Source organism: Lotus japonicus, chromosome 6 (assembly GCF_012489685.1).
Source record: "Lotus japonicus ecotype B-129 chromosome 6, LjGifu_v1.2".
NCBI classification, from domain to species: domain Eukaryota; kingdom Viridiplantae; phylum Streptophyta; class Magnoliopsida; order Fabales; family Fabaceae; genus Lotus; species Lotus japonicus.
Window position 1 is genome coordinate 1,901,769 of NC_080046.1, and position 26,700 is coordinate 1,928,468.

Genomic DNA, 26,700 nt, shown 5'->3' on the forward strand with positions numbered 1-26,700 from the left:
AGACACATAGATGGCTCCCTCGAGGCCCAACAAATGCAGATAGTCAACTCTTAGATATGAAATCTCTTGGTTCGAGTGGAGCACGTTGCGAATTCATCATCCTGTTGATTTCCACAAGCGACGCCAAATGTTCTTCTCGAGATTGCTTTAATCTCCTTGCTACCGGTGGTGGTGCACGACCTAGGATGGCTTAGGTTGCACGACGGAGCTGTGTTGACAAGGCGCGTACTGCAGAAGATACTCTGGCACCCAAGTCAGCGAGAGAGCAAAGAAGAATCTTAGAGTCTTAGAACACTTAGCTGTGACATGATGTTCCTTAACTAAGTCATCTCGTTTGCCTTTACGGTGCTCACTCAATCGAGATACTTTTATGTCAACTGGGTTGCTATTGAGTCTTTTAGCCCGACCGTAATTCACAAGAATGATTAAGGTGAAGATTAAATAACTAAAATAATATGTATTGTAATTATTTTGAATATAATGAAATAAAAAAAATTAATCAATTGTCACTCCAAGACATAAACTAAAAAATATTTTTAATACGAATAAAAGAAAACAAATATCAAAGTGTTTACATGTGAGAGAACGAAGGCAGAGAGAGACAGAGATACAGAGACACAAGTTGCGGTTTCACCTTTTACAAGTTAAAAATGACTTTCCCTTTCCCTTTCCTTCGTTACGCGTGTGGCGGGAACAAATCACTTTGCTTCCTCTGTCAGTGACTGTGTCTGTGTCTGGGGTTTTATTTATGTTTTCGAAGAACCCTTCAAACACTCTTCTTCACTTTCATTTCTCTTCAACCACAATGCACAGACTCGCCGCCCGAAACGCCGTCGTTTGCTGCTTCCCTCGCTGGCGCTCCCTCGCTCTCTTCCTCCACTCTCCTCCACCTTCTTCATTCCTTCCCTCTCGCTTCCTCCAGTAACCTCTCTCTCTCTCTCTCTCACACACTTTTGATTTTGTTTTTCTATTTGTGTCTATGATTCGGTTTCTTTCTTGAAGTTGATTAAATATTTATTAATTATTATGCTTCATCAATATCATCCATTTTTTGTTTTTTTTTTCCATTACTCTTAGTTGTGTAAATGCTATAAAATTTCTTTCAAACATGAAAAATGGAGTAAACTCTTAGTGTATGTTTGAATACACCGCGTAAAACTCGGTGAGCCAAAATTCTGATGGACAGAAGCAACTTCCCTTAGCTTTTATGACTGTCCAATGTAATCTTGGCTTCGCGGTGGGTTTAAACACGCGGTTAGTATTTTGTTAGATTGTAAGCCGAGTATGTAGTGAATGTTATCATTCTAAATTTAGAAAAAAAATGGTCTCCTTTGTTGGAGGTATAATATTTGTTGACATGATGAAATCCTAATGATGTAAATTTCTATTGTCTTGTGGTGTGGTGTCTAAATTGTACAAACTGTTGATGGACAGAATACATGGACATCTAGAAAATGTATCATGCTTTAAAGATACGAAAGTTTTAAGGGGGAGCAGTAAAGTGAACAAGAAGCTCAAAGTACCAAAAAACGTTTTAGATGATAAAGATCTTTCTCACATTTTGTGGTGGAAGGAGGTAGGTCAGTTTTTTTTTTTTTTTTTTTTTTTATGGCATCTAGTTAAATTCCAAACTTCTATTCTCTGATTTTATTCTTTGATCATCAATCAAGGATTCTTTTCTGATACCCTTGCACTCTCTTTCTTGTTTCCTTTCCAAATTACTGCAGAGGTTGCAGATGTGCAAAAAGCCTTCAACTGTCCAGCTAATACAAAGGCTTGAATATTCTAATTTACTTGGCTTGGATTCTAACTTGAAAAATGGAAGGTGAACACTTATTAAATTGAGGGTTGCTATTTTATGCTTTTCCTTTGTCTTTTTGTAACTGAAAAATGAGAACATTAGTGCCTGGTTTCTTTGTGAAACATTTTTCTGCAAATCTCTTAGCACTTTTCTGTATACATGTTCATCATTTTTTATTATATGTGTGCAACTGGTTGGCATACTCTATTCTGCCCCATTATTTCTATTCTCTGTAAATAAAATTTCTTATTGGCTACATAAGTTGCAATACTGGTAAGTTCTTTGTTGTTCAGCTACATGCTCATAACAAACGGACAAATATCAACAAGAACACAATTTATAAATGTATTTTTATTTAATTGACTACTCTTAATTCTTAGCCATTTACACTAGCTATTTTTTCATGGAAGATTGCAAATATTTGAACTCTCTTATCTCTAGTTTATTGAAACATTCTTGCAAATAGTTGATGGAAAAATAATTTTTTTGTTTGTCTAGTCTGAAGGAAGGATCGCTCAACTGGGAAATGTTGCAGTTCAAGTCAAAATTTCCTCGTCAAGTTTTACTCTGCAGAGTATGTTAAAATTGTACCATTCATGGACAGTTTAGTCAGGAATTGTGGTTTTGTAAATTTAGTCTGAAGGAAGAACATTTGCCATTCTCATTCCATAATAAAATTCCGTTCGTTCTTTCACTGGTACACTAACATTAGCTCTGTATACCTACCCTTAATTGAGTATGCTTTCTTTTGGTATCTCTTTTTCCCTTTTTTATTTTCTTCTCAGGTTGGAGAGTTCTATGAAGCTATTGGAATAGATGCTTGTGTTCTTGTTGAGTATGCTGGTTTAAATCCCTTTGGAGGTCTGCGATCTGATAGCACTCCTAGAGCTGGTTGTCCTGTTGTGGTACTGACATTCTTATTCGTGTACATGTTGTGTATTATTTATCTTTGCTGACAAACTTCAAACTTTTATAGTGGTGCCCTGATTGGTTATACTTATTTTCTCCAGTAGTTTGATTTTATTGGTAACTGTTAGTGGAGCGTACCAGAAGTAAAAAGTGGTCAAGCTTTTGTCAATTATATTTTATACGTAGTGTTTGTGCAACAATAAATGTGGTACAGATGCCATTCTATGAATAATGCTGGTATTTGAGCGGTGTTGTATGTTGAACTTTTGTTCATAGTTTCATAGTTTTGACAGCTTGATCAATATTCAGAGTGTTTATGTTTGATCAGTTTGGTTGTTGATATGTTATATATGAATCTTTGGTATTTTCTTTGGTCACAGAATCTTCGACAGACTTTGGATGATCTGACGAATAATGGTTATTCAGTGGTGAGTGTAGCAATTAAATAGTGTTCCACTTTTTTTTCTTTTCTTTTGTTGGTAGCATCGTTTAAAATGGAATCCCAAATTACTAGCCCTTATTTATGCACATGCATTTTGTACATTGTTGCTATGATGTTTACCAGCTTACCTGTTTTATGAATAAATGTATTTATACATTTTAGTCTTAACAGTGCATTGTGGAGGAAGTACAGGGCCCAGCTCAAGCTCGATCTAGGAAACGTCGCTTTATATCTGGGTAAGTACAACATTCTCTATAAACCATTGGTGTCTCGCTCTCTCTCTTGGGTCTTGGTGGAGCTTGCATTGGTTTGAGTGAGGAAAACAAACTTGTTCTTTCTGCTAATGTTTACCTTATATGTGAGTATTAAATTGATGATTAATGGATATGCTTCTATGCTCCTTTTCTTTTAAGATAGAAGAATTTTTTTAATAAATAGAAAGAAGAAAAGGTTATATGCAGAGGGACAGAACCAGAAAAAAAGGAGGGGGGGGGGGCAAAAATTTAACACATTAAGCAAAATAAAAAATGTTAAATCCTTGTGAAGGCTGTGAAGAATGAACACTATAAACATATTATCCAACTTCCCTTACACCTTTTGTAGATCATCACTAACTAGCATTGAATTTAGCTTAACAATAGTGGATTGAGCTTGATTCCAATAAGAGGGTAGGTCATGATCAGTCATTTGGAGGGTTGCTAAGTGATGAAAGGTCTCTTACAATTTTTGGGATCAATAGATCCCATACATCAGTTGCATAAACCTAGGCCTTTTCCCATACATCATAACATGTTTTGTATGAAGAGAAATGCACCATCAACTTGGGATCAATAGATTCCCATATTAATGGTAAAATCTAATAATCAGCTTGTTTCCTTTCATCTCTCTGCCTCGTTAATGTCGCATGATTTTTTTGATGTGGTGATAAAAAAGACCTTGCCTCAAAAGTCCAAAACCAAACCTCAACAACATTCTACCAATCCATAGTGGATAGGTGTTCAAGCTATCTTACATAATAATGCTCATGTTTGTCAATTTTTTCAACTAATGAAAATTTAAATTTCTCTTTTTTATTGAATATGTTACTTATTGCAAATCTTAATGACTTGATACTTCTATTTTTGTCTCCTTTGTGTTTTATCCGTCCTAGCTAAACCAACCCTTTTGGGTTTTTACTTGTTCATTATAGTGTATGTGTGTGTGTCTGTTTGCTATAACCATATTTGCATTTTAGATAACCTTTATGAGATTTGTTGGCTGTAGAGCTCATGGAATTGAAATATTTTATTTCGCAGATAATTTTAACATATTTGATTAATTTTCCAAGTATGTCATGTGACCGACTTATTGTTCCAACTATCAGGCATGCTCATCCAGGAAATCCATATGTATATGGACTTGTTGGGGTCGATCATGATCTTGACTTTCCGGAACCAATGCCTGTAGTAGGTATGTATTTTCTTTCCCTAATTATACTAATAATTAAAATCTTAATATTATAACAATGACCTTTATTATATCTGGTCTCTTCATTTCTCTTTAGGCAATCTCATAGTTTTAGTTCTGGCTTACTTTTGTAGCATTTTGATAGGCCTTCTGTATGGGCATTTTAGAGATGAGAACAAGGGATGAGGGACAAGGTCTGGGACAAAAACTCAAAGTATTTCATGAAGGTATCTATTTTGGAGGGGAAATAGTTCTTATAAAGGGTAGAACAACCCTCACCCCTAAGCTAGCTTTTGGGGTAAAGTTATGCCTAACACAAATTCTAAGATGGTGTCATAGCTTATCCTAATTGGAGACTACTCATATATGGGCTCCCCACAGATGTTATTTCCTGCAAATTCCACGCTTCAAATGTCCCTGGACGTGAGAGGGTTTGTTGAGAAGTTACACATTTGACTAGAGATATAGCCAAAATAGTCATTATAAACCCTCGCCCCTAAGCTAGTTTTTTGTGTAGAGTTAGGCCTAACCTAAATTCTAAGAAAAGGAGTATTTAATTAGGATTTTATTCATGTCATTTCCTTTATTTTGTTTCCTGATATGTCTTTCTGTTTAAGGGGTGTATTTTATCCTCACTGATTTTATTCATGTCATTTCCTTTACATACAACATGCTTTGTCATCAAAAGAAAAGAAAGCTTCTGATAATAGATGAAAATGTCTAATTATTTTTTTCCCCTTACCACTCGATTTTGATTATTTGCAATTTTCCATTGATACTGCATCTTTTTTTATAGGAATATCTCATTCTGCGAGGGGCTATTGCATTAATATGATTCTAGAGACCATGAAGACATATTCTTTAGAAGACTGCTTGACAGAAGAAGCAGTTGTTGCAAAGCTTCGTACTTGTCAATACCATCACTTATTTCTGCATACATCTTTAAGAAGAAATTCTTGTGGTTCGTACTTTCTCATTCTTTTTTTTTGTAATGAAAAGTTAGACCAAACATGGTGCTCATATATAGTCATTTAATATGAAGGACATGGCAAAGCACATATTGTCAGATTTACTAATATTCCTTTTGGTACCTAGATTTTTCTGTTTTGGTGGATCCTATCCTCTACTTGCATTTTTCTGTTACACAGTCGTGTAGCTTAACTAGGTAGCATTCAAATTTTCTGTTTGATCAGTTAGTTTGCTAGAGATAGTTGTCACTAATAACAGTTCATTGTTAACCATCACTTTCAAAATTCTGATGAATTAACAACGGTCAGAATCTATTGTGTAGTTCTTTCCTGTATTAATAAAAATTAATTTTTTTTATGACCATAGTCATTCCAATCTGTGGTGTAAAGTTCATTGTTCTTTATGAAAAAATAAGTGTATGCATATAAAAGAATATTATGAGGGAGATAGAGAGATACTCTTCTTGCTCCATGGTACCTCAATGCTGAAGAAATACCTTAATGCCTAAGATGCTCTTGTGGAATTATATTTGAGGATAGAGATCATTGTTAGGTATAAAAACCATTCATGTGCTTCCAACAATTTAAAATTTTGGGCCAGATGATTTATTATACAGCATCACTTCTTTTGGGTTTCCTGTATAATACTGATGTGTTAGAAAGCTACCCTTCTTGCTTCAGTCAAACACAATCCCTGGCATATATGATATACCTTACTTTACCAAGGTGGTTTGCATGGAATTGTTTGAGATCGTTGATTTTGCTTCGTCACTCCTTATGACAACAATATGATATACAAATGTCTTTCGATAAATGGAGTCATAATGAGAATGCCAAGTGATTGAAACTTCTTTGCTGAAGTCCAAATTGCAAGATAGTTAAAATGGTAGATATCTTTAACATGCTATCTCTCCTGGGTATTAGAGTAAACTGTTTAGTTGATTAGTTTCTAAGTGTGCTCACTAATATCCAGTTGCCCCTGAGATAGAGTGAGCACAGCTACACTAGTGTCACTTTCAGCTAGTTATTGGTGCTTAGGTGTAGCTAACAGCTGGTTGTTATGTTAGTTCCACTGCTTAAGATAGCAGTCTCTTGTAATATTCTAACTACCAATTGAATGAGAATCAGATTCAGTTTTTCAGTTTTCTATGATTCTATCAACTTTTGACACTGGATTCATTGAATTTGTTTTCAAATTTAATTTTATAATAAAGAATGGGAGTGGAAGAGATTGAACTCTTGACCACTTTGTCATGAAGGCTTGGATTACATGTTGAAGATCAACTCTTCCAAAAGCTTAAATTGCTATGGGGAGTCCTAGAAATGATTTTATCTTTAATGTATATGAACAATATTGCTTTCTATAAGTGTAAGTAATCACTCCATGTATATGTGCATGTGAATTAAAGGTGCTCACAGATTGGGATGCAGGGGAAATCGCATCCGAAATGAGCATGAGTGCAAGTTGGGTTGGGTTTGACAAATATTTAGTGCTCAGCTCGAACCGTACTCATTTCATCAAATCTTGATTGGGTCCGTTTGGGTCATCATTTTCTGGCAGCTCCTGAAGGAAAAAAGAAGAGAGGTAGGGAGGTCAACTTGATTTCCCGGAGAAGTAAGAAACAAAATATAGTGGCAAGGTCAAGTGCAAAAGCATAGTATCAAGCCATTGCTTCCACCACCTTTGAGCTTATACAGCTCGGTCACTTAAATAGCTAAGGCTTCAGATGATACTTATTTATGATAATCAGGAAGCTATGCACATTACCTCAAGGCTCAAACCCTCTGTTTCATGATAAGATCCAGCATATTGAGATAGGTTGTCATTTTATTAGAGAGGAGATCATATCAGGGGACATCACTGCTAGCTTCGTCAATTCAAACAATAGTCTTGGAGAGGTCATAGAATCAGTTATATATGTAACAAGCTTGATGCATATAATTTATATGCTCCAGCTTCGGGGGGAGTGTTAAAAATAATGTAAATAGGTAGGATATCTTGTAATATTATGATAAGATAGAGTTATCACTGTTAATAAGGAAACACATATTATGTATTTATTGTGCATAGTAAATATAATACACACTGTTGTGTAGTTAAAACATACGGATTCAATGTAATGTTGTCTCTTGGTTTCTCGTTATTCAACAAATTATTGAAACTGTTATTTTGATTATTTCAATTATCATTCTGAATTTGAAAATTTGTCGATCAAGATATCTTGAAGTACAAGTTTACCTCTGAATTGTTGTTTTGCTGTGAAATGTTACAGAGAATTTCTTCTCTCAAATATTTATGCCATAATTATAGTTTTATGCATCTTTGTTTATGTCGTTAGAGTAGCGTTTTTCAGGGACCTGCAACTGGGGTGAATATGGTGAGGGGGGCCTCTTGTGGGGAGAATGTAATTCCAGGCATTTTGAATGGTTTGATGGGAACCCTGTTTCTGATCTTTTAGTCAAGGTATGATTCAAAATATGTCAATACATTGTTGGCTTTTTTTTAAACAAAAATAAATGGATTGTGTATAAATGAGTTATTTTAGATTGTTACATGCATATCTCACTTTGGAACATAGGTAAAGGAGCTTTATGGTCTTGATTATGAGGTTACATTTCGGAACACAACTGTATCTTCAGGAAATAGGGCTCGACCTTTAAGTCTTGGAACATCTACCCAAATTGGTTGGTATATTAAACATTGTTTAATGCCCACAGCTCATTTTCTTTCTCATAAATCTACGTCTCCTGCATTTTTAGGTGTCATTCCAACAGATGGAATACCTTCTTTGTTGAAGGTCTTACTTCCTTCAAATTGCAATGGATTACCAGTATTGTAAGTACAGGATTCTTATATTGTTTTTATGTGGTATCTTTGGAAATTATTCAAACATTAACATGATATATTAACATGATATATAGGATTCTTAGAACTCCCACATTGACTAAAGATATGACCAAGATAGCCTTTATAAAGGGTAGAGCAACCCTCAACTCTTGAGTTAGCTTTTGGGTTGAGTTAGATCTCCCAAATTCTAATATGGTATCAGAGCCAGTCCAAGATTTGTTAATTGGAGGCCACCCATTTTGGGCCACTCACAGATCTTAAGTCCTGCAAATCCCACACTCTAGATGTCTAGTCCTGGGTGTGAGGGGGTGTGTTGAGAAGTCCCGCATTGACTAGAGATATGGCCAAGGTTGCCTTTATAAAAGATAGAGAAACCCTCAACTCTTGAGCTAACTTTTGGGTTGCGTTAGGCCTCCCATGTTCTAATAAGGATCAAGAGAAAGGGAAACTAATGTTAATTCAAATATTCTGTCTAAGAATTAGTTTTCACAACACACCCCCTCACACCCAGGACTGGACATCAAATCCTTATGGAGTCCTAAGACATTACATACGTAGCGAGCTGGATGCACATGAAGCATATGCTCCTGCATTAGGAGGAGGAGTATTGATTGTATGCGGTTCTTTCTGTATTTTCCATTATTATTTTCCTTTTTCCTTTTATTTTTTTCATATGATGTACTTTGCATGGATAGAGTAGATACACTGCTGCAAATTCTCTCCCTCCCTGAGTTTAGGTGTTCCTTTTTCTGTAAAGCTTGCATAGATGTGTGTTTCATCCTTCTTAATTTAATGTGATCTAAATTATTAAGCTTCAAGCATGCTAATATTTGTTTATTGTGGTTCTTAGGTATGTAAGGGATCTTCTTTTGAATCCTCCTTCCTATGAGATTGCATCCAATATTCAAGGTGATGTCCAATAGTCCTGATCTTGATTTGCCTTTTAATTTAACTATTATTTCCAAAGCACATTTTATCACAGTACATTGTTATATAATAATAGTTATAACATCATCATCATGTTATTTTAATTCTAAATATTGGGCTCACTTTCTCCTGCTTCTGTTTGGCAGCAACATGTAAACTCATGAGCAGTGTAACTTGCTCAATTCCAGAATTTACATGCGTTTCTTCAGCGAAGGCAGGTTATCTATTTACTTCTCTGAATCATGAATCCTATTCCTCTTAAATAACATTCATGTCTCTAATTGAGTGAACAAAACTTAGTGTTTATACTTTCCTAGCAAAATTCAGCATTATTGATAGCAATTCAAATGTGGCCATTGCTAGATCCAGATTGGCTATTGCGGCGCCATAGCGAAAAATAGCGCAAATAGCGGTGAATAGTGGAGTAGCGGTGAACCCCCAGGCCGCTACGCTATAGGCTATTGCGCCGCTATAGCGCGCTATTAACAAGCCTGGTTTGACCTAATGTCTTAAGTTTTTGGGAGTTTGTTCATAACACAATAGATGAAGAGACAATTGTGAATGGAAACCATAGAAAGAAATAGCTGAACAAAGGCCAGTTTTACCACAGGTGAGAAGGTGTCTCCATAATCTAGACCTAAAATCTGAGTGTACTTTTTAGCCCTAAACTAGCTTTGAGGAATCTATCTTGTCATTAGGCCAAAATTTCCGGTAAGTCCATCAACAGCCAACAATTGACTTCCTGGTAGACAGAGGAACAAGTTCTCAGGTTCCACTACATTCAAAAGCATGCATCTCATGTAACATTGCTTGTTTCCTCATAGGATGAGGTCAGGCTATGAGGAAATAATTTTGGAATGGAAATAATTTACATAGAAGAATGGAAATAATTTACATAGAAGAAAAAAAAGCTTGATGTGGAGAATTAAGGCAATGATGGCTCAAACTTATGTATTGAGAAGGGTTACAAGTTGAGCGTATACCTTTTCTAAGGACAATGTCAAGGTGAGACTCAAGAGGCAGTGCTAGAGAGCTATTGAAGTAGTTGGATTTGATGTGAAGTCTATGGAAACCTCATCATTGACAAGAAAAAGTTAGAGGCTGATTTATTCCTGTACTATTAATGATGATAGGCCTAGAAAAGATGGACACTAGTGGTGAGCTCCTCAACGAGATGATGTGAAATTTCAGGAATGTTGGAGTATATAGTTACTCACACACATTGTATTATAATTAAATGTAGCAGTAGAGTTTCTGGTATGAGTTAGTTAGAGCTGAATTTACAGCCACCGTAGAGTTGTTTACCATTTACTAACTAACTGAACTAAATCCGTTATCTTAGTTCATCTATAAGAGCATTGTACTGCTTCTATTCATTCAATGTTCAATGTGGGTATAGTGGGGTCAGCCCAAAATTTACTCATGTTTAGCATTTTATTTCAAAGGCATACTAAAGAGGCGAGTGGCATGAAGAAGCTGGTCCATTGTTTGAGTACCTTTACCTGTGTCTCTCTATTGGGGCAATGCCGTATTGAAATCATGGAATCCCCCCATAAATTTCTCCCAAATAAGCCGTGATGGTTCAAAGGTGTAAAAACTCCCATGAGGTTGCAATAAACCTTAGAGGGGCTAAGTATCATTGGTATAAATGACCTTATCCTAATTCCAAACTGAATCACATGAGCAGGAAATATTTGCTTCAAAGAGGGATGAATTATTGATTTAGTGATATTACATAGTAGTACATTGATCTTCGCCCACGTTACGTGCTTGATGGTAACAATAAAGGGGATCCTTTGTTGACTGATACAGGCTTTGCTTTCAAAAGAGCAACGAGACTTGCTGAGTTTTGTATCCTAATTACTCTTGATTAAACTTGCTATTTTCCAGTCTGGTTTTTGTTAATATATTTTAAATATGTTTTATATTTGTTGTTTTACCCTTTTATTATTTTCTTACACAAATGTATTTTCCTATTTTATTCACTCTTCACTATATTTGTGCAGATTGTAAAGCTACTTGAATGGAGGGAGGCCAATCACATTGAACTTTGTAGACTAAAGAATGTGCTCGATGAAGTATTGCAGATGCACCGAACCTCTGAGCTCAATGAAATTTTGAAACATTTAATTGATCCCACATGGGTGGCAACTGGATTAGAAATTGATTTCAAAACCTTGGTGAGCCACAAAATTTGGATTTGTTTTTCTTTCACTTTGTTCATATGAAAAGAAGGGATAAGTCACACTTTTTTATATGTTTATTGAGGACAAACTGACTTTGTGGTAGGGATAACTTGAGCCTATCACTGGTAGTTCTGGCAATTAAGTTGATAGGTAGTGTGTAGGGCTATTTTATCATTAGGGTAAAGTGGTGTAGTAGGAATAGGAATGACCTTCTTGTCCTCTTACATAGTGAGGCACTAAGATTTGAATGTGGATCTTTAGGGTATGGTTGAAGGACCACTCGACAAGAGTGGTCTAACCTGTTGTCAGTGACTGAAACAGGAAGATGGGACGTAAGTGAGTAGATTGGGACAGATGCAATGATGAATGATTCTTGGAAAGGTGGTGCATGGGGCTCGCATACCAGCAAAACAAATGGTGCCTGGAGGCATGTGGAGGACTTGTGACTATGGCTGGTTGACACTTCAGAGATGGTTGGAAGTCTGGTTTTGGAGTTGTTGCCGGAGAGTGTGGTATCTTGCACTAGCAGTGTTGGCCGATAAAGGAAGAAGACGGGTCTTGCAACTAGGACAGGCCTGCTAAGGTTGCTAGGCACTCTAGATTGGTTGATGAAAGGTTGAGACAACAGAAAAGAGATTCCTAAATCTGAAGTTTTGATAGCAACTTGAAAGGAATTTTATTAAAACAATGGCACAATGACAATTTACAATATATAGACTAATTGTAATAAATGCTACCCTAGAATTTACAAGGAACAAAGCTGGTCTAAAAACTGAAATAAGGATATAATTCTGTACATAATAAAGGAAGAATTGATGGAAACAAATTACACGCTAACTATCCAATGTAACAATACTTATGATCTAACTTGGGGATATTGTGTAACATGTTGCATAAGTTCCTATCATGTTATTGCAATAAATTTATCCAGACCTCCACGTCCATAAGTTCAACAGTTTGCTAATCAGTTGCTAGTTTACAGCAATCAAGTAAATACGGATGGCTATATTTACACGTCCTAAAGCTCCTAGAATTCTTTAATCTCTGCAATTCATATTCTATTCTCCTTTGATTGTTTAAGTACATACACAGTTCTAAATTTGATGTATTTTTTAATTTGGCTTTTCTGGAGTTCCATTAGAATTCCAGGCACTGTTAAAAAATGATGCTTCTGTCATTTCTTGCTTGGCTGATTTGTTTGCTTCAATTGCATTGGATTGGAGACTTTCCTAATGAAATCATTCTTCCAGGTTGGTGGATGTGAATCTGCATCTGGTAAGATTGGTGAAGTCATCTCTCTGGATGGTGAGAAAGATCAGAGAGTCAGCTCCTGCTCTATTATTCCTAATGAATTTTTTGAAGATATGGAGTCTGCATGGAAAGGTCGAATAAAAACAATCCACATGGATGATGTACTTACTGAAGTTGAAAAAGCAGCTGAGGCCTTGCATTTAGCAGTAGGTCTTTGTAACTAAGTCTTGCCTATAGTTGTTTGCAAATTGCAAGTAAAGTGGATTTGGAGAGACATGTTTATGTTTCATTTATATTTTTTGTCCCACAATTCTTGTAGGTTAGTGAAGATTTTACTCCTATTGTTTCTAGAATAAAAGCTACTGTAGCTCCACTTGGAGGTCCTAAGGGAGAAATATCTTATGCTCGGGAACATGAAACAGTATGGTTCAAGGGCAAACGTTTTACACCAAACTTGTGGGCTGGTAGTCCTGGAGAGGAACAAATTAAACAGCTTAGACATGCTTTAGATTCTAAAGGTAGAAAGGTAGGCGAGGAGTGGTTTACCACTCCGAAGGTGGATTCTGCCTTAGCAAGGTGTGCTTTTCTAATAAGTGTGCAGTTATTTGTTTTTAAATTTTGTCAATTACTTCTCTTTTTCTTTGCTTAATAATTTATGCTGTCTAAACAATTTATTTCAGGTACCATGAAGCAAATGCCAAGGCAAAAGCAAGGGTCTTGGAACTTTTAAGGGGGCTTGCCACTGAATTACAATCTAGTATTAACATTCTTGTCTTTTCTTCCACATTGCTTGTTATTGCCAAAGCTTTATTTGCTCATGTGAGGTTTGTAAACATCTTTAGTTCTTCTGCTTAATTTTTGTGGATAAAATAAAAATGCAACCTTGGGGCTTCATTGCATTGATTTTTTGTCACTGACCTGAGTTCCTTTGAAACTAAAGTATTAAATTGTCCATGGTGTAGCTGCTCTACTATAGCAGTTAGCTCAACCAGTTACCTGGAAATGTGAAGGCCAGGCGAAAAATGTGCTATCAATCTTGTAGCATTATGTGTTTGCTAGGATTAGGTTATTTATGGAGAGTGCCCCATTAATGGTTAAGTTTTATAGACAATTATCTTTTTATAAAAGTAGATCAAATATACAAACAATTTCAATCATACCAACATTTCAAGGAAAATCTTCCAGTAACTAACTTGAATCTGTCTTAAACTATTTCAATCTGAATGTGATTTATGTTGCATTTTTCTATTGTGTTTCAAAATTCATGGTTGTAAAATGTTAGATATTAATGTTCTACTGAAATCATCAATGTTTTGTATTCTTGCAAGATGTACATTAATTATGTTCATTGATGTCTTGCAGTGAAGGGAGAAGAAGGAAATGGGTATTTCCTACCCTAGTGGAATCTAAGGGGTCTGAGGTAATATACAGCAACTTGATGAGAATTGCTTCAGGACATGGGATTTTCTATTGTTGTTGTTCTACTTAGGTGTCTCCGTTGAATTGTCTGTGCTGTGCTGTTCATTCAACTTATCTCATTTATGATGGACTAGTAAGGTTTATTAGGATAAAAGAGGAAAAACACCAGTTACGAGGAGGATGAAATGTCTCATAAAACAGGAAAAGCTAGACTCAATAAAGAACGTGAAGAATATTAATTTTTTTTGGTTATGGCCATGAAAATTGCATGGGCCTCGAAATATTAAAACTTTTCATATTTAACTGAGATGATAAAATCGGATAGAAATTTTTATGAGATTAATTACTGTAATGTTCCTGCTATGTAGAATGAGGCATAAGAACCATGTTTCTTTTCTGCATCTTCTTATGCCTCTAACACGTTACAAGTGATGACCTTCTGAGTTAGGCTACCTGGGTATTTGTCGTCAGTGCTGAATTTAGTTTTGGATGTAGACTACGATACCATCAGATTGAGCTCTATTTTACCAAACAAAGGATGGTTATTTTGCATGAAAGTGGAAAGAAAGCTCAACAATTTTACTCTTCTAATGAAATGGGGATGCTAATGTTCTTCATAGTTAGTAACAATAGAGCTAGAATTGTTTAATTGCTATTGTTTTTTATGAATATGAAGTCAAGTACAACTCTTTGAGGTGAATTTTGAAGCCAAGTGTTTTCTTCCATGGGGGCTGTGATAAGAACCTTGGGAGATTCATAACACCAAAGCTAGCTGTTGTAGTTGGAGAGGCCAAGGCCTTATAAACCCCACATTAGAATCTCATACTTGTAGTGTGGGACTCAAGTTCCATACCTTGCAATTGGGTTCCAGAACTGGAGTCAAATTGGAGTAGTAATTTTGGTAGAAACAAGTACATTAATATCATTCCTTAATATCCTTAATATGTGTCAAAACATTAAAGTGACAGATACTAAGGAACGGAAGGAGCATATAATATACGAGTTTGACAACGGCTCAACTCTGATTCGACTGTTGAACTTTGAACCAATACGTCAACTGATTCAATGACTGATTCGACTTTAAAAACATTACTTACTTCTTAAAGGGGCAAATTTGTTAAGTGGATTTAACACTAAAACTCATAAGGGAATTATATGACAAAATAATTTATTTGATATGAATTAACTGTTCATCTAGTTGGGTTTGAGTCTTCTTTGGAATTATCTACATATACATGACTATTTTTAATATCTCATATTGATTGTGTACTTTGTTTTTAGTCTATCACAAGTATTAAAATTTTGGTTTAGCCCCTCCAAAGTTTGTTGTCAAGCTCCACCACTGCTTCTTTAGTAATAACTTGTATGGATTCAAAATGTCATGAATGCACTATGTTCTCTCGTTGCAGGATGTGAAGCTGTTGGACAAAAACCATGGGATGAACATCGTTGGTTTGTTACCATATTGGTTCAACATTGCAGAAGGTGGTGCTGTGCGTAATACTGTTGATATGCAATCATTGTTTCTATTGACAGGACCAAATGGTGGTGGTAAGTCAAGTTTGCTCCGGTCAATTTGTGCTGCTGCACTACTTGGGATAAGTGGGCTTATGGTTCCTGCTGAATCAGCCTCTATTCCATATTTTGACTCCATCATGCTTCATATGAAGTCATATGATAGTCCAGCTGATAAAAAGAGTTCATTTCAGGTTTGTTGTTGGTTCATATTGCTCTTATGTTTATCTATAGTGAGATATCATACAATATTGATTGTCATTGATATGTTCATAAACTCTTTCCTTCTTTATGGTAGTTTTTTTTTAGAGTGAGAGGCACGGGAGAGTGAATCTGCGCGCTTTCTGTAACATCTTTTTCAGTTTTAACCCCTCTAATATAGAGCCTACTGTTCTGTACTGTGAAATACTAGATTCAACATAATTTCCAAACCCCAGTGGAGTCAACATAATCTGAGAAATATACAGTTCTTTGTTGCTTTATGGAATTACAGTTCATAATTAGCTTAATCATTTTATCCCTCTTATATATGTCTCAGGTAGAGATGTCCGAACTTCGATCCATCATTACTGGAACCACCAAAAGGAGCCTTGTGCTTGTTGATGAAATATGCCGAGGAACAGAAACCGCAAAAGGGACTTGTATTGCAGGCAGCATCATTGAAACTCTTGATAGAGTTGGCTGTCTGGGTATTGTGTCCACTCACTTGCATGGAATATTTGCTTTACCACTAAACATCAAGAACACTCTGCACAAAGCAATGGGCACAGAGTGCATTGATGGACAAACGAAGCCTACGTGGAAACTAACAGATGGAGTCTGTAAAGAAAGTCTTGCTTTTGAAACTGCCAAGAGGGAAGGAATTCCTGAGATTGTGATCAAAAGAGCTGAAGATCTTTATCTGTCAGTTTATGCTGAGAAACCACATTCTGCAGAAAATTTCCCAAAACAGGAAAAACATTCTACTTACATCGATGTTAATAATTTTAATGGAACACACCTTCATCCCAAGAAGTATATATCTGGAGCTTCTATTGAGGGAATCAATTTAGCTAATCCAATTGAAGTTTTACAAAGGGAAGTGGAGAGTGCTATCACTGTAATATGCCAAGATCTTATAATGGAACTCCAAAGGAAAAAGATTGCGTCAGAGCTCACCAAGATAAAGTGTTTCCTAATCGGTAGAAGGGAGCGACCACCTCCATCTACTATAGGTTCGTCAAGCGTCTATGTGATGCTCAGACCAGATAAGAAACTCTATATAGGAGAGGTATATCTCTGACTTTCTGTATGTTCTCTTATTGTCAAGTAGTTATCTTTTTCTTTTATCTTTGACTTTGAGTAGTGCTACATCATAGCCTGAAAATAGCTTGACACAATCTTGACAGAATTTACCCTTATAAAATAGAGAACTGATTCGTCCAAGAATCAACAGAAGTCCTAACCTATTCTGGCTCATATTCTGTAGTAAATTGACTTATTTCTGTTTATCTAGCATTTTCCTTTATCTTTTTTTTTTACCTCTATGGGGGGCTTAGGAGCTGGCATAAAAAATGTTTTGAATTGTGTCTATCTCTTCATGTCATGTTTCCCCTGCATTTTATCTGTGATGCCTTTTAGCATTATGATAAAAACTTCTAATTGATCAGGAATTGTTTGCACGCTATTATGATTGTATACTGTTCCTTTTGAGATTTTTTGTCATTTTAGTTGATTTCTTTCTTTTTGGGTTGATCTGTTAACAGACGGATGATTTGGAGGGCCGGGTTCATGCACATCGATCAAAAGAAGGAATGCATGATGCAACATTTCTCTATTTCCTAGTTCCAGGAAAAAGCCTGGCATGCCAAATTGAATCTCTGCTCATCAACCAGCTTCCTAATCGAGGTTTCCAATTAAGCAATCTAGCTGATGGTAAGCATCGGAATTTCGGCACATCCAACCTGTATGTGTAATTACATTGGTTGACAATCTTCACCTCATAGGCTCAGAATATTATCATGGGCGGGTTATATAGAACTGGTGATTTTGATCATCTTTATGTTCGATTGGTGAAGTTTAGGATGCAGTGGTGTCTGCAGCATTTTTGTAGAATTAGTTGCTGAAGCTGCAGTCAAGTCCACATCTTTCAAGAAAGTGGAAAATTTTGTATTAGCTTGCATGTAGAAAAAACTGTTCTATCCCAGCCAACACACACTTAAATTGGTTTCCTTAATACTGCTTGTTAGCACTCAGCATTCATGGTAAAATTGGTCAGTTGCTGTGGTTAATTTCAAATGTTACATGGACTAGTCTCCTATCGGAGAAATGTTGTTTGTACAAGGATAAACCAGCAAAATTCTTTAGTAGAAATGCTCTAGACAATTGCTATTGTTAATATTCCGGTGGAGTTCAATTGTGCTTTGCTCTTGCTTCTGAAAAATAGATAAGCACCACTCGTTAGCTAACATGGACCTTAAATCAAGACTTTCTTAACTCTTTATGCACTGGCAGTTTTGATATTTTAATGAGTCTACTTTAACAAGGTATTGCACCCATCTATATTGATTAACGTGGAAAATTGTTTTTATCAAGTTTCATGAATATGATTTTTCGATAAGAACTAGTAGAGTTTACTTGCGCTCTATGTTCTCTTTACACTTGGAATGACTAGCCCTACAACTTTTCATTTGTTGGAAATTTTTAAGCCATCCGGAATAGGATCTAAGTTTACCATTTATGTGGTGTTTATTGAAAGCCTTATGATATCTTATCATACATTACACAAAAGGTGAAGGTTAATAGGTTAACGTTCACTTAAGTATGATGCCAATTTCAATTGCACTAGTTATGCTTGGATATCTGTTGGTGCAAAATTAAAAAAAATATGAAAAAAAGCCCAAAAAAAACTTTTCTCTGTGTAAAAAAAAAGATTGAATTAACATCCATGCACTGAACTAATTATTCAATTTTAGTTTGGAGAACATAAACTCCAAATATAATGTTCAAAGTAAAAATAAAAAATAAACATCCCTCTACCACCCCAAGCCACCACTCCATGTCTCACATCAAACAAAACTAGTGGGACTGGGATAATAGGATTTGAACAACCTTTAGTCTCCAAAAAAGAGTTCAAAAGCATTAGCCACCTTATTGTTAATTTGTCATAAAGGCTCAGCAAGGCATGCAAGAAGGGTCTACTTGTAGCTAAAGCATCGACCATATCTCATTAACATGATTGTTTTCCAATTCTACCAACAGGAGGGTTCTAACCAACATAGATAGTCTCAACACATGCTGCTGCGAGTCAGTTCCAATTCTTCTAGGGTTTGATCAGCCAAACCATGACAATTGACAGTCTGCGTCAGACTTAAGGCAGGGACGTCCTCGGACCGTGCAAGAGTTTCCTTGAAGACACTGAACCTGGGGAAGAGTATGTCATCATAAACATGTTGCACCAGAGATTGAAACCTTCTCTGAGGGTTATTTTGTGGTATCTCTTGTCTCCTCCTAAATCAATTGCAGCAGCAACTACAACAAACAAACAAGAATTAAGCACAGAAGAAACAAACCACAACTAGCCAAGACATATAAGAAAGAAAGAAAACATAAAATTAATTAAAATATGATTTAGGGTTTGTACCTTTAGGAACGGAACCAGTGTTGTGTTCTTCTTCTCCTACTAAATCCTTCTCATTCGAGACGCCAGGCATCGCCATCAGGTGGCTGTTGAGAGAGGAGAGGAGAGGGTAGGGTTGAGACTTGAGAGAGGAGAGCAAGAATGGAATGAATCAACGTCAACATGCATGAACATGAACAAACGACCACGCTTAAGCCCAAAGCTTTAGAAAAAACAGATAATAAAATATAAGAGATAAAAGTTTTTGAAATAGAAACGACAATAAATAGTTTTTGGCTTAAATATATTTTTAGTCTCTAGAATATATACCATTTCTGATTTTAGTCCTTTTACAATATTTTCCCATTTTTCATCCTTGAAATAACATACTATTTTTTAATCCTTGAAATATCTAACATGTTGCTTTTAGTCCTTAACATTAAGTTGTTCATCTAAATGTAATGGTCTGAATTAATTACTTCACTGAACACTAAGAGCATCTTTAACTATGATACTCACTAAAGTATTTACATTCTACTTTTTACAACTTCCAATAATACCACATTATCTACATCTTTTTATTAATTTTTACTCCAACCCAACAACTCTTAAAAGTTTATATAAAAAATTATTTTATTAATTGCAAGTTTTATTTAAACATTTTACATTAAACAATAACAAATGTAAACACACTTTTCATGACTAAATTGAGTATCTACACTCACATACTCTAACTAGCCATGTTGAAATTAAAAATATGCTCCAATAGTAATAGATATTGGTGAGAGTATGTATTTGACATTACATACTCTCATTTGAGATGCTCTAAGTGCTTCCACTAACCTCAATAACAATACACTCAAGTAACTCTTTCAAGCAATAGCTAAATTCCACTAACTTAAAATCACATTACTAAACAAAGAGAATAGGTAACCTTCTTCGTTCTTCCAAAATTCTTCAACAAAAACTAGCAATGTTCCTTGTCTAGTCACAATTCTCCGTAATCGCTGGTAGAACAGAATGCCTTAAAACCTTCTTCATTCTTCAAAAAATGTTTCACAACAACAAAAACTACCATTAAGAGCGGGGTAAATCTCTAGGCAAAGTACAATTACAAAGAATTAATTATAGTCACATTAGGCCCTATCAATTTCATTTAAAAGAAATTTAATTATAGTAAAAAAACACCTTGACTTGATTAATATAACGAACCGAGTTCCTCACAAGTCTAACTCACTCTCAGCTTGCGACATTTATAATTTTGATCCATGTTCGCGAGGTGGTACCAAATATCAAATGAGATTAAACGCTACCATCACATAGTGCTAGAAACATTTGATTTCTTCAACTCTAAAACTACGATTTCATTATAAGTGTCATCTAAATCAATCATCATATTACTCACCTCACTTAAAACGTGCAAGTTTTTTGTCGGATGTGATAGAAGTGTGGACGCATCTGACCTACGTGACAAAAATAAAAAGTGTAAGTTCAAACATTAAAGAGAACAATCAAAGAGAATGAGAATAATGAAATACGTGTTTTTCGCGATATATTTTAATAATTGAACAATGAGATTTCTAGCTTCCCCATTAAGGTTGCTAGAAATGCACATTACATTACTTCTAACTCTATTCACAAACATCTAGCTCACAGACATATCTAAAGATATGTTCTTGCCTTGTTATGCAAAAATAAATTATAAGCTTTAATCCAAACATATCTAGTTCTATTGTTTTAGATTATCCTATTAGGGGTTCTCCAACCGCAAGTACCACTTCCAACTGAAACAAAAAAATACAATTAAAAAAAGAGAATTCATATATGCTAAACAAAAACTAAAATACCATTACTAACATGAGATGAAGAAGACCGATAACAAGAACTAAAATTTGGCAGTTTGGCACACAAGAATTAAAAATTAAAATGTTAACGGCTTCAAGTTTCGATGCCGCACTATATTTTGCTGCAAGTAGCTCACAACGTAAATTTGGCTGCCTTTTAAAGAAACTCTCCACTTTTTTTCTTTTACGGGCAAAGCCTTTTTTATAAGACATGATCAGTTCATACAGGTTACAGTTGGCTTCTTCTAGCACGACATTACAACAATCCTTGTCTTTAGTGTCATCATACAACGCAGAATGTTCGACCCACTATCATAGGAAAAAAGCTCCTTAACTTGATTAATATGACGTACCGAGTTCCTCACAAGCCTAACTCACTCTCTGCTTGCGACATTTATAATTTTGATCCACGTTCGCGTGGTGGTACTAAATATCCAATGAGATTAAATGCTACCATCACATAGTGCTAGAAACATTCGATTTCTTCAACTCTAAAACTGCGATTTCATCATAAGTGTCATTTAAATCAATCATCATATTACCTACCTCACAGAAAAAGTGCAATTTTTTTTCCAGAATCCCAGAATGTCGGATGTGATAGAAGTGTGGATGCATCTGACCTACGTGACAAAGATAAAAAGTGTAAGTTCAAACATCAATGAGAACAATCAAAGAGAATGAGAATAATGACATACGTGTTTTTCGTGATAGATTTTAATAATTGAACAATAAGATTTCTAGCTTCCAATTAAGGTTGCTATAAAAGGACATTACATTACTTCTAACTTTCTATTCACAAACATCTAGCTCACAGACATATCTAAAGGCATGTTCTTCCCTTGTAATGCAAAAATAAATTATTAACCTTAATCCAAACATATATAGTTCTATTGTTTTAGAGTCTCCTATTTGGGATTCTCCAAGCGCAAGTGCCACTACCAACTGCAACAAAAAAATATAATTAAAAAAAGAGAATTCATACATGTTAAACAAAAAAGAAGATACCATTACTCACAAGGCTTAACATGGGATGAAGAAGACAGATAACAAGAGCTAAAATTTGGAAGTTTGGCACACAAGAATTAAAAATTAAAATGTTAACGGCTTCATGTTTCGATGCCTCTCTAGATTTTTCCGAAAGTACCTCACAACGTAAATTTGGCTGCCTTTTAAAGAAACTCTCCACTTTTTCTCCTCTTACGGGCAAAACCTTTTTTATAAGACATGATCAGTTCATACAAGTTATAGTTGGCTTCTTCTAGCACGACATTACCTTACCACAATCCTTGTCTTCAGTGTCATCATACAACGCAGAATGTTCGACCCACTATCATATTGCTTGTAAGTTCTATTTCAACTGCAATCTTTTCTTTATGCGTGAGTGGGATACAGTTTACTGCTACATTGTGAGTTCTCCAGGTCCTTGTATATGCTTCAGTTTCATTGTTTCCTGTACCAATTATTTATGTTATGTTAAGTTTGTACTTGTCAGAAATCTTTTTAGAAGGTAGAAGCTTCTTCAACTATGCATTGTAAAGAAACAGAGGCAAAGTTTGTGCAAGCAGCATCATAGAATACTGAAGCATACACTGTAAGCGATACTCTTAAACTATACATTGATCATAAATAATTGAATGTTGATTACATTTCTACTTTGAAGTTTGAAATTAGTCAAATTCTGATCAATACTTATGTAACACCATATCATATTTAAATCTTGAGGCATAAACAAAATCAAGTAGTAGAAATTCAAAGAAATCAAATACTTAACAATTAAGAACTAACTTTGAGATATCACAGGTAATGACCGTAGTTTTTTTTTTTTTTTGAAATGAAATCTAGAATGAACTGCATTCCCAATTCAGGGGTTTATCTAATCAAATACAACATATTATGAACAATATTATTAAAGCTACATTAAATTCATTACAAAAGACTATTCTAGAAAGGATTTATATCTTATTGTGATTTGTTTGTAAGCAAGCTCCAAATAAGAATGAAATAACTAAATGTGAACTACAAAAATAAAAAAATCTCCTTCTTTCTCTCTTCAATTGTGATAAGAGTCACGTAAGTGACTTAAAATAGAGAAAGAAAGAAGAATGCTGCCATAAAGTTTAATATATATATTTTTATATAACTTGTTAACACTTCCACACTTGATCATTTAAACTTGCTCAAAGTGATCATAGATTATATCATAGAGTTCCTTATAATTTTTAGAATGATGATTCATCTTCATAATATTTTTTTTTCTATAACTCTATGAATTAAATCTTATACTGCCAAAATCAATCTATACTCAAAATCCTATTCAATATATATGTTTTCCAAATCATAAGGTATAGTGGTAGTTTTCTACAGTGAGTAATTTTCTAAGATCGGAAGGATCTAAAGGTTCGCAATTTCTATGTACTACTCACGAATGTAAGGGTAACTCAGTATAGAGTGTCTTTGAGTCTTATATGCTTTTATCGCACTGCATGCGTTTGAGATGAATGTGTTTAATTTGATTGACAATTAATTGAAATATTGGTATGCTTGCTATGTTGTATACTTGCTTATTTGAAATGCTTTCTGAGACTTGTGCCAAATATTTTCTGAGGCTAAGGCCGTTGTTAAACAATAGAGACATGCGTCTCCGTTTTCTGGGGCTTCGGCCATTGATTATTGTTGAAATTATGAATAACATGTGGTTATTCTGAGTTGATTATTGGTTTGGAAATTGCCGTTGACTGACTTGGCATATAGGGAAAGTGGCAATGAGGTGGGTGTGGTCCCGCGTGATTGTCCCGTCTTTCGAGGCGTTATAAAGTGGCAATGAGGTGGGTGTGGTCCCGCGGGATTGTCCCATCTTTCGAGATGTTCTAAAGTGGCGATGAGGTGGGTGTGGTCCCACGCGATTGTCTCGTCCGTAGTGGCGCTAAGTGGCGATTAGGTGGGTGTGGTCCCGCGTGATTGTCCCATCTTGTGAGACGTTATTGATCGATCCATTTTGGTAGCAGCATATAGTTGCATTATAAGGAACTAACACCTGACCCTATGTTGTTGGATTTTAGTTATTGGTTTATTGATATCTGATTTGATGTTATATAGTTGAGGTTATTATTATCTGAGCTAATCTATGTTAAGTTGTTGATATATGAGTTTAGTTATATTGTTGATTTTGTTTATAGTTGGATTAACTTAAGTTGCTAGTTTATTTACCGTGCTAGGTAATTAAATTTGAATAGCATGATTTTCTCCTTTATATGTGATAGTTGCATGGAGTTAACCCTTTTTATTTGCTACTTGTTATTTGGGCGCTTAACGCTATTAGGCGATGAATAGCCTTCTGGCGATGCTTAGCCATGCTGAGATGGAGGAGGGATAGTAACCGGCGGAGCAAGGATGGAAGAAGTTGTATAGTTTTCCTCTTAGTAGTTTATGCTTGAGTCTTCTTTGTTATCTGAAAACTCTGTTACTAAAACCCCGTTTTCGCCACTGTTTAAGTGTGCGTACTTATTTTGGAAACTTGCTTATGCTATTGTAAGGCACTATTATTATATGTCAGGAACGGGTTGTTTAATTAAAACTATGTTATGTATTAAACTGTGTTTAGATGTTTTGAAAAGAAAAAAAAATTATCGTGTTTTCTTAGGATTACGAAATAGTCCTTAGACTTTGTTAGGTTACTAATGTGACTCCTCACTTGAGAAATTGGGGGCGTTACAAAGTCTGGGAATGAAACTTCTTAGTTAAGGTAACAAGACCATCTTGTCACTCTACGGCTTGGGCCCTACCCAGTGCTTGGACTTCTTTGGTCCGCCCTAGCTCTTCCTCAAGCTATCGTTGCTCCTCCTGGTGTGATGAAGGTGTTTGTATGTATGGACATTCTAACACACTTTAAAGTGTGCTAGAAATATACTTTCTTTCTTTCTCTATTTTCCTGTTTAATTTCTATAAGAAATCTAGGACTGACATGTCTTTGTTCAGGTAACAAGACCATTCTAAGCTCAATTCTGCAATAAAAATTACATATTCTAGAGTCTGGTAAGGGTTTCTGAAATGCACGACATTTCGTCCCAAAAACTGATTTTTCTTCAGTCTCGGATCAAGACGGAGTCAACTTCAAAGTCAAAAAGAAAAATAGATTAGTGCATAATTTTTAGAACTTAGAGAAATAGATTAGTGCATAATTTTTCGAGACATCACAAAAAGATGAACATTGCTTGAAATGTTAACTTCTTGACAAATGGTGATTGAAGAAGCAAACATAACATTAAATTAAAGGCATAGTTGAATAAGTAGCAAACCCATTCTCATCCAACATGGATAGAAAATGAAATGCTCCTACTTTAGAGTAATTCCTAATTACAACCCAAAGTTCCAAATACATATAGGCTTTAAACATATAATTAATAAAGTATCAAGGTCCTTCTCAATGTAAAAGTTGCCACATAGAGAAACAAAGGAGGAGATTGAGAAAGAGATAGGCAGGGGAACAAAGAGAGAGTGATGATGGGGTGAGATTCACCTATGTCCTAACCATGATTGATGAGCAAGTGAAGTACCCTTAGGGAACCAAAATATCTCCCAGGGTTACATGCAAGAGTTTTGAGTTCCACATCCTTTGATGCTTGATGCAGTCTTTAAGATGATGATGAAATGTACTACTACATATGCTAAGTGGGGAAGTAAAACACTATCCCTCCTTAAGGTTAGTAAATTGGGCTTGAACTCCTTAGTTTAGCCACAATGAATTTACAGGTAAAGATTAGTGCATAATTATATTGATGAAGTAGATTAGTAGCTCGGTTTGCCTTTGGGATGAGCTTAAATCGACATAAGCATCACATGAACCAGTCTCCAAAACTTGATATATATTTACCATTTGAAAACCGAACTCGTTGGCTGATTTGATTGGTTCAATCGAGAACCGGTTAAGTGGCTAGTCTATTTAAAGAAAAGCTAGACCACAAACCAAGGTGAGCCGAGTCAAAATTTGTGAACTTTAGTGCTATTGAACAAGCTAGAGTTGGCTTGAACTGATCATATTTTAAAAAAATTAGAAAAATAATATTTTTATTTTAAATGAAATAAAAAAATATATATTATCCTTTTATTTTTTGCACTTCATTTTTATCTAACAAAATATATATTACGATGATTTTATATTAGTTTAAAATTTGATTTCACTTAATTTCTTAAGATTGTGTGTTAGTAAATTATTTAATTATAGTATACTATAAAAAAAATTAATTATTACCGGTTCAAAAACGATTGAACCATGAAACTTGAACCAATGTCTTAACTAGTTCAATTTAAAGGTTTGTGAATTGCAAACAAGTTCCTTTGACCAACCTCTCCTTTACCGCCTTTTACCAGTTGTGCCACCATCACTACCACCTTCATCAGTGACGACGGATTCAGAACTTTTTAATTGTGGGGACAATATACACAAATGAATTTGTCACAAAAACATAATATATTACAATATATTTTTTAATATGTATTATAATTTTATCCTACAAGTTTTAATGCATGTTTGGATACACAGTAAAAAA

The 26,700-nt window shown here is 35.2% G+C and overlaps 1 protein-coding gene and 1 long non-coding RNA gene across 4 annotated transcripts; one reads left to right on the plus strand and one right to left on the minus strand.

Annotated features, from left to right (window-relative positions):
• The first annotated feature begins 573 nt into the window (after window positions 1-573).
• Window positions 574-17,989, plus strand: LOC130723692 (DNA mismatch repair protein MSH1, mitochondrial). Of its 3 annotated transcripts, XM_057574803.1 has the most exons (23): window positions 574-921; window positions 1,435-1,576; window positions 1,728-1,825; window positions 2,300-2,375; window positions 2,587-2,706; window positions 3,091-3,138; window positions 3,324-3,388; window positions 4,516-4,601; window positions 5,395-5,559; window positions 7,921-8,030; window positions 8,146-8,251; window positions 8,327-8,402; window positions 9,265-9,323; window positions 9,488-9,555; window positions 11,348-11,521; window positions 12,778-12,984; window positions 13,098-13,354; window positions 13,459-13,602; window positions 14,141-14,198; window positions 15,607-15,649; window positions 15,734-15,906; window positions 16,251-16,982; window positions 17,458-17,989. In XM_057574803.1, the coding sequence occupies exons 1-23, from the start codon at window positions 749-751 to the stop codon at window positions 17,665-17,667; spliced, it is 3,390 nt and encodes a 1,129-aa protein (XP_057430786.1). In that variant the 5' UTR covers window positions 574-748; the 3' UTR covers window positions 17,668-17,989. The 3 variants fall into 3 exon arrangements, with proteins under 3 accessions (XP_057430786.1, XP_057430785.1, XP_057430787.1); XM_057574802.1 differs by having other exon boundaries at window positions 15,607-15,906; XM_057574804.1 differs by lacking the exons at window positions 574-921; window positions 1,435-1,576; window positions 1,728-1,825; window positions 2,300-2,375; window positions 2,587-2,706 and having other exon boundaries at window positions 3,101-3,138; window positions 4,448-4,601; window positions 15,607-15,906.
• Window positions 17,990-20,058: 2,069 nt separating this feature from the next.
• LOC130722287 (uncharacterized) lies at window positions 20,059-21,303 on the minus strand. The gene is made up of 3 exons (XR_009013868.1): window positions 21,168-21,303; window positions 20,716-20,773; window positions 20,059-20,352 (listed from the first exon to the last, which is right to left on the minus strand). It is a non-coding gene; the product is annotated as an uncharacterized LOC130722287 (long non-coding RNA).
• Window positions 21,304-26,700: the final 5,397 nt, after the last annotated feature.